Source organism: Salvelinus alpinus, chromosome 15, assembly GCF_045679555.1.
Source record: "Salvelinus alpinus chromosome 15, SLU_Salpinus.1, whole genome shotgun sequence".
In the NCBI taxonomy this organism is placed as follows: Eukaryota; Metazoa; Chordata; class Actinopteri; order Salmoniformes; family Salmonidae; genus Salvelinus; species Salvelinus alpinus.
In genome coordinates, this window is record NC_092100.1 from 29,388,414 (window position 1) to 29,406,898 (window position 18,485).

An 18,485-nucleotide genomic window follows, 5' to 3' on the forward strand; every position below is an offset into this window, starting at 1 on the left:
AGCTTGGTAATGAGTTTTAGAGGGCAGTTTAGTGGTACATCTTTTAGGTTAATGGCTGTATTAAACAGCGCTTTGTTGATCATAAACATCAGATTGACGCTCCATGTGTGACAAACGCACACTCACAAACACACAACCCAATCTACTGCCAGGGTCTGACAGTCTACTGCCAGGGTCTGACAGTCTACTGCCAGGGTCTGACAGTCTACTGCCAGGGTCTGACAGTCTACTGCCAGGGTCTGACAATCTACTGCCAGGGTCTGACAGTCTACTGCCAGGGTCTGACAGTCTACTGCCAGGGTCTGACAATCTACTGCCAGGGTCTGACAATCTACTGCCAGGCTCTGACAATCTACTGCCAGGGTCTGACAATCTACTGCCAGGGTCTGACAATCTACTGCCAGGGTCTGACAATCTACTGCCAGGGTCTGACAGTCTGCTGCCAGGGTCTGACAATCTACTGCCAGGGTCTGACAATCTGCTGCCAGGGTCTGACAGTCTACTGCCAGTCTGCTGCCAGGGTCTGACAATCTGCTGCCAGGGTCTGACAGTCTGCTGCCAGGGTCTGACAATCTACTGCCAGGGTCTGACAGTCTACTGCCAGGGTCTGACAGTCTACTGCCAGGGTCTGACAATCTACTGCCAGGGTCTGACAGTCTACTGCCAGGGTCTGACAGTCTACTGCCAGGGTCTGACAGTCTACTGCCAGGGTCTGACAAAGGACCCCCTCTAAAGTTGATGATGCTGAGGAAGGATTATCTGCAGCCTGGGTGTCAATAAGCGTTGCACCTGAGGAGGAATAGAGTATGTGGTATCTAAGACTCAACTTCCTCCCTGTTTCTCTACAACCTGACAGCAAACAGCAGCAGACTGACAAGCCAACTTCTCCCTCCTCCTAAACACTTATAACACACAGCAAATTGCACTCCCATCACTTGAAATGCGGCTGTCCCCAAACAAGCAGATTAGCAATTATAATTCAGACCAAACAGTGTGATACAATCTGTTCTCCAGGCCTTTGGGGGATGAGACTGACAGAGAGAGGAGGCAAGAGGGACTACAGTATGAATAACAAATCCACCCCCCCAACCATTGGGCACCTTGAGAAGACACTTGATCAGAATCTTGAATTCAGCCGATGCAATTTGTTTGGAGTTGGTATTCAACGCGGGTACACTGATCTGATAGCAGACAGGTTGGAGTGAAAAATAGATGTTTGTGTTACTCCTCTCAGCAGAAAACCAAAACCAGGGCTCAATCGATTGTCCAGTGAACCTGGGCTGCTATCTGAGCTTGAATGCAATGATATCCCTACAGGCCCTGCACTATATTTGAAGGATCACGTTGCCTCTCTAAAAGGCTGTATGTCTACTCCTTTCAGCTTCCTCTTATTCATTTTTGTTTCTACTCTCAGTTTGTCTTCCAACTGCTTTTCTCCCTCTCTGACGCAGTCAAACAGCTTTTCCTCTTTTTCCCTCATTCTCTCCTCCTTCCAGCTGGTTCTTTACCCCTCTCTACTGCCATGCGACCTTTGCTGTGTCTGTGGCTGTGTCTGTGTCTGTGTGTGTGTGTGTGTGTGTGTGTGTGTGTGTGTGTGTGTGTGTGTGTGTGTGTGTGTGTGTGTGTGTGAATGACACAGAAAGCGGGTTCACCTTCAGAGCCAAAGCACATGCAGCTCAGGACACGCTGCTCACTGTGCTTTGTGGAAAAATACAACCTTCATTTTCTAACGCCTCCAGACACTGAAATATCTACTTCCCCTGTTAGTAATGTATGACCTTCTCTAAAAATAGACATGGAGTCACAGAACCGCTGTGGGTTTAAACATACACAGAGTGAGAGAGAGACAGAGAGAGGGAGGACAGAGAGAGACAGAGAGAGGGAGGGAGAGTGAGGGAGGAGAGGGCGACAGAGAGAGGGAGGGAGGGTGAGGGAGGAGAGGGAAGAGAGGGAGGGAGGAGAGTGAGAGTGGTTTAATATTCCTAATACATCAATTATTAATGAGAAGTGAGACACTTCACAGACAGATGACCAATCGAGTCAGGAAGTGTGTCTAAGGCAGTCGAGAGGAATAATAGCCATCAATCTTGTGAAGAGGACGAAATCACTTCATTGACATAGGAGACAATAAGTGGCGAGGCAGGACAGTGAGAGGACATGAATACCACAGCCCCTCTCATACATCGGACACCAACTAGTGTGGCTCAATTGCTGATGATATGGAAGATGAGAAATTTGTTCTGGGTATGTTACTGTATATGTTACTGTATACTTTACTAGAAAGGCAGGGAAGTGCAGTGTGTTAACATAAACACAGGTGAGGTAAACATATTTTTCCCATGAAAATAAAACCCTTTGAATTGAGAGAGAGACGAAAACAGCAAGTCCGGGACAAGGTAGCACGTCTGGTGAACAGGTCAGGGTTCCGTAGCCACAGGCAAAACAACAGAAACTTGATCAGCAGCATGACCGGGTGGACTGGGGACGGAGACAGCCAGGAGTCATCCGGCATGGTCCTAGGGCTCAGGAGAGAGATCATGTGTTTCTAGCTGACTCCTCACCTGCTGGTTGTATTGGCTGTGGGTCGGGGGAACATCATAGATGTCCTGGGACTGCTGGGATGGAGGCAGGTGTCTGGGGGGGACGTCATACTCATCCTGCTCTGACTTCCCTGTGTTATACACATATACCTGACCCACCCGCGTTGGCACCACCACCTGAGAGATAGAGAGAGAGATAGAGAGAGAGAGAGAGAGCGAGAGACGGACGGACGGACGGACGGAGACATGATGTTAATGAAATGGTCTGTTACAGTATTTTGTCAAATTGATGCAACTTTAAGCCTAATGTGCTTTTCCTCTGTCCAAATGACTCCATCACGTAGACGATTACTGTAGTATGCACATTATATCTACTCAAGACTCAATCATAATGAAATCCCCCTGACCCACAGTGAGGAGTCAACACAGCCTGTGACCGTCTGGATTAACCACAGAGGCAGTAAAAAAAGAATGGGGGTCCTGGGGGATCAGTATGGGAACAAGGGCAGTCCTATTGTCTGCCTGTTTACCCACAGTATTATAGTCTCAGGGTTATGTCAACTGTCTGGGCCTGGGAAATGAAAACAGACAGATAGACCGCTATATAGACAACAGCACATTGGCTTTCCATCAATACAGACACACTAACTGGAGCATACCCTCCATCCAAACTAGTACACATTCTCACAGGATATTACGAATCAAAGCATTAGCATTCCCTATCAGGACCATATCATGTCATATAATCATATGATATTTCCCTGCATCAGTGCTCCTTGGCAGTCTATATCTGAGTTCCTCTGGCTGTGTGTTCGTCTGTGTGTGTGGATGTCTCTCCTCTAACTTCCTTTAATCTGGCCCTGCTATCGATCCCCTGCAGACGAGGTCTGTGGAATCACACAGAGAAGGAATGCTGCTATCTCTCTCCCAATCAGGACACTGGGGGAGATCTCTGATGATCTACTCCCAGCTACAGGGATACACTGCTGCCCTCACTACTGATGGGTGAGGAATGTAGCAGTACAATCACACACACACACACACACACACACACACACACACACACACACACACACACACACACACACACACACACACACACACACACACACACACACACACACACACACACACACACACACACACACACACACACACACACACATCACCTTAGAGAAATAATACAATACAAAAGCTGCAGCACTGGTACTAACTATACTGAACACACCTCCTGGTACAAGATGGTGGTGCCTAGTGAACCGCCCGATAGCACTTAATAGAATCTCATTATATCCACTCCTCACTAGTGGCTATGGCAACCAGGCAGATGGGAGTGAGATAGATGCTCTTCAGATATTGAGTGTGCACCAATCCAAGTTTATAAAATGCAGCAATAAATATCTACTAGTAATCAATATGTGAGTTCACATTCAATAAAATAAATCCATTGTCCATTTAGATAGACAGAGAAACAAATACTTACCGACACGCTTGCATACACAAATATGCATGAGTACTCGAGCACCAACACACACCAGCCTTTACTAATTGTTAATTCTACTCCCCTTCTCTGCCTCTCCTTTGTGAAGGGTACCTCAGTAGTCTGCTTGACTGGCATTCAAGAAACCAATCACATTCTTTGCTAATGAACTCTCCTGGATCCTGTCATAATATTTGCTCTCCCAGTCAGGCTGCCTGCCACTTGAAAGGTGACAGCCCAGCTAAACAGATAATTAAGCCATTGCACATTAAATAAATCTGACAATCTGCCTCTGTTAATATGTCTCATCCCTGTCCTCATGTCCTGTCTGTATCCTTCCTCCGCCTCTATATGGCTCCCTTAGTAACTTCCATTCATTCAGAACCAGTGTCTAAAGAAAGTAGATGTTCTAACCTGACAGCCTATAAGCTGAAATAGGAGTAAGGGAAAACCCCAGAACAAATTGAATCAACTGAACCAAAGTAATATTAGAATGTCTCCCTACACAAAACTCCCTCCCTCCCCCCTTTTCCATGTCTCTCCCCTCCCATCCCTGCCTTACTTTCCATGTCTCTCCCCTCCCATCCCTGCCTTACTTTCCATGTCTCTCCCCTCCCATCCCTGCCTTACTTTCCTAGTCTCTCCAGACAGCCTATTCCCCATGGAGCCAGCCAGTTTCACACACGTTTAAAGTACACAGCAGGTGTTTCATCTAACACATTCCAGGGTGATATCTCCCAGCCTCCTTGGCAGCCTTCTCTCACACAAAACGCTCGCTTTTCTCAATACTCAGATATACTGTAGATCATAACATTTATTGTGTGCTTCTCTTGACCTAAAGACCTTTACTACCACATAGTAACAACATACCCGTTCCTTTGTGCTATAAGGGTGATGAGATGGGATACCCAAGCACAACTGGCAACATGTCATTCTGAGTTTATTCATATATATTGCGTTTTATCTGTCATGTTTTGTCCTGTTGACATGAATGTAAACAGCCCACAGAAACATGATCACACATTATACACCAGCATGTTCCTGAGAGCGTCAGGCTACTTATTGACAGAAGTAAGTGAGAGTCAGATGTCTATCACGCAACCTCGCTCTTATTGACAAAGATCCTCCGTGAGCTTTTAATGAGATTAGAAGGAAACATTCTCAGAGTTTTGGTAATTCAACACATGGTAATGAGCCAGCCCTATCAATGCCCTCCTCAGCTGGCCCTTAAAGTCTTCTAATGGTATTGGAGGATCCCTCTGATGCCCTGAGCTCCATCAGCATAAGTAATGGCGGTCAATAGTGTGAATTATCAAGGAGGAAGACGCTGGAGAGGGGAGGGGATGGGTACATATAGGCTCTGGCTCTTAGCCAAGTCCTCATCAATAGTGTTGAAAGGCTCCTGTCAATGGGAGAGAAGCAGGGGGGGGGGGGGCACACCCAGCCGAAAGCTGTCACAACATTCTATCAGGTCATAATGATGATGTCACTAAAAGACGAGGAGCTACATTGGAGCCATTGAGGGTGTAGAACAATGTGGAGCAGTGATGCCCTGAGCCCTCGCTGCTTTACTGGGCTGGCAGCTGGTCACAAGGTACCCTCATGGAGGCTCTGTCTGTTGGAACAGGGGTCACCCTGAGGAGAGGAACAGATTGCAAAGCCCCCATCACCACCACCCCACTGCCCCTCTGTTGCCCATGTCCCCCACCAGCCACAGTCCACTGACCCCTAACCCAGCTGACACCATGATACATGCCACCACTCTCCACAGCCACCCTGTCTGTCTGTCCAGATCGTTTCAGAACACAAGGGTTTGCCAGTCCACCTGCAACAGGCAAGACAAAGAAAAACTTCTCCTGACTCTTGTGACATGGTCTTTCAAGTGAACCAAGGCTAGACTACGAAGACTAATATCCCACGTTGGACCTCACATGTTTGAAAAAGAAACCGTTTTATGGCTTCCTTCGATACCCTTGATAGCTTTTTGGTGCTACATTCAAACACCTTAGGTAAAGTGTTATTATAATATAAAATATTATAATAACCTAATAATCCTCATTCCATCCCTATGATGAGGAGAATTCAATCTGATTTAGGTTGAATGAAAATGGAGTCTGTGTGTTTCTATTACTCTCCCAGAGGCAGAACACATTTCAGTTCCCAGGTAGTGTGAGTGTTGTAGCGTTAGTACAATGCCCTGACCATAGAGATCCTATTCAATTACTAGAGGGCTGTCAAACACTCAAAGTTCAAGAACGGGGTGAAAATGGCAGTCATATTGGCAGGGAGAAATCAAAACCAGTCTATTTGGAATGAATGGCAGGTGAGGCATAATCCTGATTTTACATATGCAGGAAAATAAAAGGTATGTGATATATTTAAGTGATAATGCCAGAGAAGCCGGTGTTTGGAGGATATATTGGCACAGGTGTTGTTAGGCCCGAGACGATGTTGACACTGGCTTCGAGGGTATTATCACTTTTATACAACGGGATACCAACATATACACAAATAATGATTGACATATTTTCATAAAAAACGTTATTTTGATTAATTTATTTATACTATTTCATCCTTCCACGACATATAGTCCCGAGACAAATCTAGGGTTGCTACCCAAGCAGGCTGGTCGTTCGTTCTATCAGTTCGGTTGCCATGATGGCTGGCAACGTTCTTATTCCTTGCTTGCTAGTGTAGTGTAGCCAGAATAACAGCAAAGTAGCTGCATTTGCATTTGTTTAAGCTGTTTTCTAGTGATTTTGGGGGGGAATGCATCCATAATGAGCTAATGATGTGCGATTTCGCCGACCGACCGTGCAGGAGAATTCCTCCACAGACCCCCCCCCCCCCCCCCCCCTGACTACTTCACCTGGATAGAGTAGTGATGAAGGGTTTCAATTCCGAGAATGCTCTTAAATAAGGTCATAATCCTCCCTCAGAACTAGGGTTGTTTAACCTAAAACTTTCCAAGCAGCTGGTGTGTGACCCAGATCAGAACTAATATCCATCCCAGCCGCAGCAGTAAATGGGAGCAGTGCAGTAATGCTTGACTGTAGTGGAGCCCATGGGGGTGTGGGGGGCTGAGACGCTGACGCAGGGTGGGGTGTGTAGATTTACAGCCCCATATCCCTGGTTGCTTGGTCCGGGCTGCAGGATTAATCAGGCCCTAATTAACTCCACACTTCTGTCGGAGCTCTCCTGCTGGCCCCCTGGCCCCTGTGTGCCATGTGGCACAGGGGGTCAGCCTGGTGGGCCTGGCAGGACGGAGTACAGAGCTACTGGAGACAGGGAGCGCCCAACAACTAATCCGCAAAGACCCCCTCAACAGCCCCACGGCCCAGGGACACATGCCCCAAATAGCTGACGTGACTGGGCAGGCCGTGACTGGGCAGGCCGTGACTGGGCAGGCCGTGACTGGCTGGGAGCATCACTCTCTACAACTCTCTCTTTCGCTCTATCTCAGGGTGTTTGTCTACAACCCCCATGTAAAATCTCTCTTCAGCATCTCCTGGCAACACCACAGTTAGGTCTGTCTCAAATGCCTAGTTAAATAAAAGGTTAAATTAAAAAAAAAAGTTGAAAAAAATGTCCGTGACTGTGTTACCGTGGAAACGCAGTGAGAGAGGTCTCCTAGCAGTGACAGGGTATTAGTCACAGCACCGTCGGATAAGAACAGGAGAATCCTTCACTATCAATCTATTCATCTGTAATTTCTATGGTAGAGAGAGTGTCAAGTGGGAATAGAAATGCTTCCATGTTGTTTGGACTGTGGAATAAGCAGTGTTAGGCTTTGCTTTTTTACATGAATGCACTATTGACACTAGAACATAGCCTAAGTTCCCCATTATTTCAAGCTTTATGTATTTCCTGTCTCCTTACTCAAGGTTGGTCCCTTCTATCCCTGACCCTACTGAGAGGACTATGAAAACATCAAAGAGCCAGCCCCTATTAAAGCCATGACCACTAGGTTTACTACTCACTAATAAGGCCAACCTCACACACCACATATACACACACACAAATAAACACCCATACATGGCTACACACATCCTCACACTAATGACACCACTCAGGAGTCAGGAGTGGGTGTTGAGCTGATGTGGTGCGTGGGTGAACCCTGTGTCCCTCCACTCTGATCTGGCCTCTCTCTCTCTCTGGCCTTTTGACTCCCCCAGCCCAGAACAAAGATCGCCCCTGGCTCCTGTGATATCCCATCCCTTTGATGAGAAACCACTGGAGCACAGAGAGAGAGGCTTCTGGGGATCTGCTTTTTACGCTAAGGGGAAGACCCATGTCCCTCGCTAACCCCTTTCTCTTTTCTCCATCCCTCCCCACTATCTGATGTAAGCCTTCCCCATCCCTCCCCACTATCTGATGTAGGCCTTCCCCATCCCTCCCCACTATCTGATGTAGGACTTCCCCATCCCTCCCCACTATCTGATGTAGGCCTTCCCCATCCCTCCCCACTATCTGATGTAGGCTTTCCCCATCCCTCCCCACTATCTGATGTAGGCCTTCCCCATCCCTCCCCACTATCTGATGTAGGCCTTCCCCATCCCTCCCCACTATCTGATGTAGGACTTCCCCATCCCTCCCCACTATCTGATGTAGGCCTTCCCCATCCCTCCCCACTATCTGATGTAGGCTTTCCCCATCCCTCCCCACTATCTGATGTAGGCCTTCCACATCCGTCCCCACTATCTGATGTAGGCTTTCCCCATCCCTCCCCACTATCTGATGTAGGCTTTCCCCAACCCTCCCCACTATCTGATGTAGGCTTTCCCCCATCAGTCCCCACTATCTGATGTAGGACTTCCCCATCCCTCCCCACTATCTGATGTAGGCCTTCCCCATCCCTCCCCACTATCTGATGTAGGCTTTCCCTCATCCCTCCCCACTATCCGATGTAGGCCTTCCCCCATCCCTCCCCACTATCTGATGTAGGCCTTCCCCCATCCCTCCCCACTATCTGATGTAGGCTTTCCCCATCCCTCCCCACTATCTGATGTAGGCCTTCCCCATCCCTCCCCACTATCTGATGTAGGCTTTCCCCATCCCTCCCCACTATCTGATGTAGGCTTTCCCCATCCCTCCCCACTATCTGATGTAGGCCTTCCCCATCCCTCCCCACTATCTGATGTAGGCTTTCCCCCATCCCTCCCCACTATCTGATGTAGGCTTTCCCCCATCCCTCCCCACTATCTGATGTAGGCTTTCCCCATCCCTCCCCACTATCTGATGTAGGCTTTCCCCATCCCTCCCCACTATCTGATGTAGGCCTTCCCCATCCCTCCCCACTATCTGATGTAGTGCTTTCCCCATCCCTCCCCACTATCTGATGTAGGCTTTCCCCATCCCTCCCCACTATCTGATGTAGGCTTTCCCCATCCCTCCCCACTATCTGATGTAGGCTTTCCCCATCCCTCCCCACTATCTGATGTAGGCTTTCCCCATCCCTCCCCACTATCTGATGTAGGCCTTCCCCATCCCTCCCCACTATCTGATGTAGTGTTTCCCCATCCCTCCCCACTATCTGATGTAGGCTTTCCCCATCCCTCCCCACTATCTGATGTAGGCTTTCCCCATCCCTCCCCACTATCTGATGTAGGCTTTCCCCATCATCTGATGTAGGCTTTCCCCATCCCTCCCCACTATCTGATGTAGGCTTTCCCCATCCCTCCCCACTATCTGATGTAGGCTTTTCCCATCCTTCCCCACTATCTGATGTAAGCTTTCCCCATCCCTCCCCACTATCTGATGTAGACTTTCCCCATCCCTCCCCAATATCTGCTGTAGGCTTTGTTGGGAGGTAATAACAGGACCAACCCAAAAAGGTCCCATCAGCGCTCCACTGCTCAGGGCAATGTTTCCCCTGTGATTCCTTCTGCACTCTCTCACTCTCCCATACTCACTTTCTCTCCCCTTTCTCTACAGTATCAGAGCAGAAAATGAGTCCACAGTAGGTAATGGAGGGGAGACCTGGCAGGCAAGAAACAAGGCTTTTAAACACACACTCACACACTCACTGACCTCCTTACTCAGACTGCATCACATCTACAGAGGCAATGTGTGAAACTTAACTTATCCAGAGCAACTTCCATTGAGCAGCCACAGATAGATTACATATAGATTCACCTGGGTCCGTAGTGAGGCTGTACTCTAGACATCCCTCAGTGCTGCTGACCAATGAGCCCACATGCCATGTACTAGAAGAGTGAACTCTGATTCTATAAAGACTAACCCAACCACTTCAACCCTGCTTCATTCCCACACACTTCAAGTTGGGCTTCTAAAGCTTGGGCCCCATTGAGTGCAGGCAGAGCCATAAAAGCTGCATCCCAGCATGAGCTCAGGCTGGGGGGGACAGAATTGTTGTATTTATTATTTTTTTTACCTTTATTTAACTAGGCAAGTTAGTTAAGAACAAATTCTTATTTACAATGACGGCCTAGGAACAGTGGGTTAACAGCCTTGTTCAGGGGCAGAACGACAGATTTTTACCTTGTCAGCTCGGGGATTCGATCTAGCAACCTTTCAGTTACTGGCCCAACGTTCTAACCACCTGCTGCCCCAGAATGGGACTCCAACCACAGCCTCCCACCCCTCCCAGTGTTCCCTTCCCAGAGCACAGCACAGAGCAGCTGGGCAGGGACACTCACATCTGGAGCCTATGTTTATACACAGTCCCACAACATTCTGAGTGCATAGTGGAGCACTGTGCAGAGATGCCTAGTGAGATGCTTACTGAGTTACTCACTGCCCAATGCAGTGGTAAGGAGTCTAATGGCTATGTTGAGCAGGTACCCCCCCCCCCCCCTCCCCTCCCTGTCACTGCTCGGGCAGTACAGTGATGTGGGCTGAATCAGAGAACCTTTTAGAGAAGCACACAATGCGGGAGACACTCTTTTAATCTCAGTGCTACTGAGACACGAACCCCAGAGGGCTGCAGAGTACTGCCTACATTAACACAATCAGACAGGAGCGCTTCCTTCATTAGGAGAAGGACTTCTCTGCTTACATAGACAGAGAATGGGAGGGAGAGTGTGGGAGGAGAGATATAGAAGGGGAGTGAAGAAATAAATAAGTGGTAGTGTGATAGTGCATGGCTGGGGTGTGTGGCAGAGCACAGAAGAGCTCCTCTGGCTCCCAGGCTGAGACTAGATGAGGTAAAGCTACAGGGGCCGTGTGGGAGTGAGGCACAGAGAGAGGTAGTGCACACAGGAATGTGTGGTTACAGATAAAGAAGGCCACAAAAGTACAAGCCTGCGAGGCACTAACAGGAATACACAGCAGCCGTCTCATCTCTATGGATGAGCTCATTTCTGATCTTCGGACCGGCAGCTGCACTGCTTTTAGACTGTTGCTCTAGCCTGCGGGAGAGTGACTCCTCGGCGTGTACATCCATCCATCTCTCTCTGTTCCCTGCCCACATTCCCTCTCCTCACATCATCCATCACAAGCGAGCACACAAACACACGTGTATCTAGTATATTTATGTGCTAAATAGGCAACAGCACGCAGCCATTTCTTCAGCAGGTCACACACACCTTCATTCTCTCTCCCCTGATGCCTCACCCACCCCCATCCTCCCTCCCTCCCTCCACGACAAACCCTCCCCCAAAAAGCCCGCCTGCTCCTGCAGATAAGCCCCCCCCCTTCTCCTCCCTACATTTCAAGTGAGCGCCCGCCAGGTCTCTTTAAACACTCATGAGATTACACATTTACTTTCAGAGCAGGCAGCCCACGGCAGCCCACAAAACCACCAATAGAATCTCAATCTCCCACCTTTTTCCACAGGTGCAGTGCAGAGGGGAGGAGAGGAGCTGAGTCCCATAGCAGCTTGTGCTGTTAGCCTCCGGCTGCCAGGCTCCTTATCACAGCGTCTCTCACCTGCACACAGGGTCATTAGAGGCTGCAGGTGATAAGAAGGCTTGGATCTACCTCGATGGCCCTAATCAAAGGAGCCCAGGCTCAAACAGGCCGCTCTTCAACTCCACCTCTCCACCAACCGTCAGCCTCACACAATAGCAGTGAGTTCTGCTATGAACATGTCAGTCACAGACACACACTGTACTTTTAAATAATTTCTAAGACAGTAGCAGGAGAGAAGGTTGTAAAAGATCACGTGGTAGCTCCAGTCCCAGTGGAGTCTGTCATTCCTCCTCAATGTCTGAGTGGTGCAACTCTCAAGCCCCTATCAGCTTAGCATTTAGCACATATGAGGAAATCAGTGAATTCTCCTATAGACATACAGGAGCCAGGTCATGACCTCTTACAGCAACCCTGCTAAAGGTACTGAGGGCGATAGCAAAGAGTCTGGATGAAATATATCCTTTCTGATTCATTGGGTTTCAGAGACACAGAGTACAGTGGTGTTTTCAGCTCTAACACAGCTGGGTGTTTACTGAGGCCACTCAGGTTCTGTCTTCTCTTTCAGATGAGAAGAGGACAGATAGACAGCGGTGAATTGTTTACTTGTTTGTTTCTCTGGCTGGGCTAAGCAGTTGCTGTGGTTTGAAGGAGAGGTGGGGGTTGTTTTTGGGCGGCTACGTGGCATACCAATGCAGCATAAATGGATTAGGTAGAAAACTAAAAAACACTGAGTCGGTCCGAGAGTGGTGACTGAGCGAATGGAGAGGACGAGGACAGGGGGGGCTGAGCGAATGGAGAGGACGAGGACAGGGGGGGCTGAGCGAATGGAGAGGACGAGGACAGGGGGGGCTGAGCGAATGGAGAGGACGAGGACAGGGGGGGCTGAGCGAATGGAGAGGACGAGGACAGGGGGGGCTGAGCGAATGGAGAGGACGAGGACAGGGGGGCTGAGCGAATGGAGAGGACGAGGACAGGGGGGGCTGAGCGAATGGAGAGGACGAGGACAGGGGGGGCTGAGCGAATGGAGAGGACGAGGACAGGGGGGGGGGCTGAGCGAATGGAGAGGACGAGGACAGGGGGTGGGCTGAGCGAATGAAGAGGACGAGGACAGGGGTGCTGAGCAAATGGAGAGGACGAGGACAGGGGTGCTGAGCAAATGGAGAGGACGAGGACAGGGGGGCTGAGTGAATGGAGAGGACGAGGACAGGGGGGGGCTGAGCGAATGGAGAGGACGAGGACAGGGGTGCTGAGTGAATGGAGAGGACATGGACAGGGGGGGGGGGCTGAGCGAATGGAGAGGACGAGGACAGGGGTGCTGAGTGAATGGAGAGGACGAGGACAGGGGGGCTGACGAGGGAAGGAGGGAGAGAATTCCAGGCCCTTGAAGGAGTGTGCCAGGGCCACACCCCTTCAAAAGACATCCTCTTTGATGTAAGGCCTGCTAACCAATCACAGTTGTTCCAGCTGCTGCTGCTGCTTGGCCTTCCGCAACCCTGCCCAACCCTGCCCCCGTCTCCCATCCCCTGTCCCCAGGCCCAGACCAGGCTTGGCTGGCACAGCTGACTGGGATCAGGGCGCCCCCCTGCTCCCTTTCAAAGGTGCCAGTCTGGGGAAGGCTCGTCGTACCAACTGGGTATTTTACCAACCTCCTCACCCCTCCAACCTGCTCAACTGTTGCCGGTTCATCTAAGGAAAAGGCTGAGGTGGTCAGCACACAAAATCAAGATAGCAGCATAACAATCTAACACTAGTGACATGGGTCTAGAGTGAGATTCTGAGTGTGTGTTATTCCTTTACATTTACAGACAAGCTGTGTTGTCTTCCTGCTTATCAGATGTTTGCCAAGTGTAACTGTCTTTGTACTAGTCTCTACCTCCTCCAGTTGAGCAGCAGAGGATGCTGAGACAATGCCGGTGTTTTCCCTCACTCCCTAATTAGTCTTCATCCCAGTGTGTATGTGAGAGCTTTGTATGTGTGTGTGTGTGTGTGTGTGTGTGTCTGTGTCTGTGTGTGTGTGTGTGTGTGTGTGTGTGTGTGTGTGTGTGTGTGTGTGTGTGTGTGTGTGTGTGTGTGTGTGTGTGTGTGTGTGTGTGTGTGTGTGTGTGTGTGTGTGTGTGTGTGTGTGGCCTCCCTCTCTACTTCCTGTACTGCCTGCTGTTGGGATGACATACACTATATGACAGTTCTACCGGACTGAGGCAGCACTCTAGAATCAGCCAACATTTGGAAACACTCTGCTCTGGGCTGGAGTGTGAACTCTGTTGGAGTCCTCTGTCTTATCACTGGGCTGGAGTGTGAACTCTGTTGGAGTCCTCTGTCTTATCACTGGGCTGGAGTGTGAACTCTGTTGGAGTCCTCTGTCTTATCACTGGGCTGGAGTGTGAACTCTGTTGGAGTCCTCTGTCTTATCACTGGGCTGGAGTGTGAACTCTGTTGGAGTCCTCTGTCTTATCACTGGGCTGGAGTGTGAACTCTGTTGGAGTCCTCTGTCTTATCTCTGGGCTGGAGTGTGAACTCTGTTGGAGTCCTCTGTCTTATCTCTGGGCTGGAGTGTGAACTCTGTTGGAGTCCTCTGTCTTATCACTGGGCAGGAGCTCCTCATCGACCCCGTCCACTGTTTCTCTGTGAGCCCTGGCCTTTCTCTTATGTCCCTCATGTCGCCTCAATCCAAATGTCACGTGTGTTTGTTTTGTCTTCAAATCACTCACTCCCTCTTTCTACAGTCGGTATTCTCCTCTCGTTTTCAGATTGTTTTGAAGTTGCACCCATACATCATTGGGGATAAGTCATAGGTTTAACACACTCACAGCAAGGGAACACAAAGGCAATGTTTGTTTTGCCAGATACTACTGTTTAACTCTCTGTACCTTCTCTTTGTGAGCGTCTGTACTTTTGTATCTGACAGATAGCTGGCCTTATTGAGAGGCAGATATCAACCATGCAGAGGCCCATCTCTAGCCCCCTCTGTGAAGGACAAAGCCCTGTGGTCATGCCTCTTAGACAGACAGACCTGCTGTGGGGTGAGAGGAGCGGCCACAGAGATACTGTATCTGTGTTCTAATTCCCTTTCTATGGCAGCAGCAGCCAGGTCAAAGGCCGACCTGCAGACCTACCATACGTTACATTCAGTATTTTGCAATTAAAAAAACATCACACTGTGCGATGTTCCCAAATTAAAATATTGATATCAATAGTTTTTACATACAAACTCAGAATCAATTGGGCGCATTTGAAAAAGAGACCTAGGTAACACTATGTCTTCCCTATTAAAATAAAGGTAAAATATATATATATAATAATAATAATAATCACTGGCTTCCCCAAAATAACATGGTCGCTGTGGTAGAACGTTTATTTTGATTGGTGATTTTGTTCGTCATGTAAACAGGATTACCAGTAAAATGTTTATTTTTGCAAAGCATTAATCAAACTATTATATTAGTCTGACTATTCACAATAATCGTATTCTTATGTGCATACTCAAGTGCCGGCCTTGTTCTTATTGGTCAGTCACCGGGATCGGCTCGTAACACCAGCCATACTACACGATAAAGGCTAAGCATTTGTCGGAGCCTACGACTGAACGTAGCGGTACCTAATCGGCAGACCGAGACCCTGTCACACTGAACAAGCCAAGACGTCCAACAATCGTTTATGACCTAAGAATTTGCCCCATGAAGTGGAAATTTTGTCTGAGACGGCAAAATCGTTGCATAATACACCTAAAATCGTACAGTCTGTGGGGACTTAAGATGGTGAGACATCTCATGTGATACGCCCCCTCCTGTAGGGACCAGGTGCACCTTGCTGCTGCCGCCCAATCACTCCTCCATCATCATCATCACACTTCACTTCCCAGCGCTGCTCTCACACATGGCTCAGTGCTCTAAGGCAGGCCTGGGCGGCACTCCCTGGAGAATACCAGCCACAACAAACTGTACTGTTACTGTTACCGCACTGGCTGGTACTGGTACCCCCCCTTCCAGCCTGCTGCCTGTTGCTGCTGCTGCCTAACAGAGCAAAATGCTTACTCACCCAACCCCAGCAAATAGATCCCTGAATTATAAAAAAAAACATTATTCATTCCAATATGTCTCCCTCTCCTCATCTCCCCTCTCTCTTTTGGCTTTTCTTTTATCTTTCTATCCTCTGTTTTCTTTTCTGTCATCCCTGCGGCTTTGAAAATGACATGGAGCCTTGAGCTGTTGTTGAGAGTGAGAACAACAGACAGAGGACATGAGGGAGAAACAATAACAGGATACCAAACATATCCCAACCAGGATGAGGTCAGATGACAATGAGAGCCTAAACTAGCTATTGTGGACCTAAATGTCTAACAAGTCTATATTTAAGATTAGAGGAATGTGTTTGTTGTGTAATGTGCAATACGTTTCAAAACAGACTTACCTTTCCTAGAGGTTTGGAGGAGTCCCAGCTCCTCTTCTCTATGGAGGGGGGAACCTGGTAGATATCCTGCCCAGGACCAGGCCCTCCTGCTGAGGGAGGCACCTGATAGATGTCCTGAACAGGAGCGTGGAACTGCTTCTGGGAGAGCATGGGGGCCTTGGGTGGGGCTTGCGGGCCCATGGGTATCTGGTACAGGCTTGAAGGGGAAGGCTTGCCATGGTTGGGGGGCATCATGTAGATGCTGTCAGGTAGGGCGGGGACAGGCCCAGGGTTGGAGAAGGCAGGGTGCATGGCTGTGTACTGGGAGGAGGGGGAGGGCTTGCAGTAGGCACTCTGCGGGGGGAAGGCCAGCTGGCTCGGGCTCTGGGCAGGGCCAGGTTGGGAGGCATGGGGGAGTGGAGACTGCTGCTGCCCAGCCTTGTCGTACATGCCCACCAGGATCTTGAGGCGGTTGCCAGGGACGATGCCCTGGCGTCCATGCAGAGAGCAGAGCCACCAGCCATCCAGACCCTGGGTGTCCCGCTCTAGTACCGTCATGATGTCACCTTTCCGGAAGGACAGCTCGTCTGGAGACTCAGCCACATTGTCATACAGGGCCTTGGCTAGAACGTTCTGCATAAGAAAGGAGAGAGGGTTAGTTCATTATTCCTTTACAGACAAGCTGTGTTGTCTTTAATTGATTAGATTCCCAGAGTTTGTTGAACAAAGTTCCAGATGTTATATTGGGTTGTAGTGCCCTTCAGTGAGAAACAACATTTACTTCCATAATGTTAGACTGTCAAATTCCCTAGTGCCAGGGCAGGCTGACTCCATAGACCAGACTCAAGACCTTCCAGGACAGTTAAATAACTATAAAACACAGCTGACACCTAACAGCACACAACACAGGCTGCATCTGCCTGCCAGGAGCAAACACAGCCACCCACTCACTATGGGATGCTTTGAAACTAAACCAATATTTGGAGCGCCCCCCTGACCGGTACCTCTTCCTCTCCCTCCCCTAGTACAGAGTGGTAAGGCAAGTCTGGCATAGGGCTATATATATATCTCCTCCAACTGCCCCCCTTCACTAGACCACAGGTCGCTAAATTAGCTACGTCTGATTGGTTAATTGTAAGGCGCCTCCACTTCCTGATTTATTGCCTGGCTTCGCGTTGTCCACCTTAGTCCATATGTGTGTTTATTAAGAGAGAGAGGGAGAGTCCATGTTGCCTATATCAGAGGGGCCTAGTTTATCTGTCTATTCAGCACCCAGGCCTCTATCCAAGAGCAATGCCACACAGGGCACAGGGCTGATCATTTACGACCGAGAGAGCTACAGCTCTGTCTCCCGCCCTCCTGCCCATGGCTATCTCCCTCCCTAGCCCAGATGGACTATCACTGGGATGAGGATGTTTGTGACCAGCCTGACAGGGTGTGGGGACAGGGTTCCATGCAGTGGAGATAGTGTCTGTCTGTTCACAGTGTGGTTATTAATACGGTCAGCAGAGGTTCCCCCGTCTAAAACCCATTATAACACATCCTGACCTGACTATCTCTGTCGTTCTCCCTATTACAGGTACACAGACATACACACATGCACACGCACACATAATTGCACGCACGCATGCACATACACCATAAATAAATAATATATATTTCCCATATTCTTTGTGCTGCCTGAATCACAGCCAGATAAAAAATGTACCACCCCCACCACGGCCAGTAGCGGTGTGTGGGTAAAACCACTGAGGAAGCCAAGCCAGTAAAAAAGCCATATTACAACCTATGTTGTGATAATTGCATTGTTTTCTCTATAACCCGTTCATTCATACACCAGCGTGATATACAATAAGGCCGTGACAACAAACAGACAACAGTCACAGAGTAGCAGAATAAAGTCAACTACACATATGTTTGTTTCATCACAAAACCAGAGAGCAACGTCTGTCCGTTGAAGTCCACAAAGCAAATATTACACCTAACAAACAGTTATGACCTGCAGCATGGTCAAGCAAGTTAATGTTTGACAGTTTACTAAACAACTACTGATTTAGAACCACAGAGTTACCGCAAGTCAGCACAAAGACAACAGGAGCCCTGCCTCCGCTATTCCAGAACCACTTCAACTTAAACATCGTCAATTCAACAAGGCTATATATGCTTAGTTTAATACACTGAAAACAATCAAAGATACAAAAAACAAG

General features: G+C 48.9%; 1 protein-coding gene across 4 annotated transcripts in view; it reads right to left on the reverse strand.

The window, feature by feature from the left end:
* The window catches only part of LOC139539879 (breast cancer anti-estrogen resistance protein 1-like), a 109,967-nt gene that overhangs the window by 5,924 nt on the left and 85,558 nt on the right, over window positions 1-18,485 (reverse strand). For all 4 annotated transcript variants that reach the window (XM_071343250.1, XM_071343252.1, XM_071343248.1 and 1 more), the window contains exons 2-3: window positions 16,300-16,911; window positions 2,562-2,717 (exon numbers count right to left, since the gene is read on the reverse strand). In XM_071343250.1, the coding sequence (XP_071199351.1) occupies window positions 2,562-2,717; window positions 16,300-16,911 (768 nt within the window). The remainder of the gene's footprint in view (window positions 1-2,561; window positions 2,718-16,299; window positions 16,912-18,485) is intronic.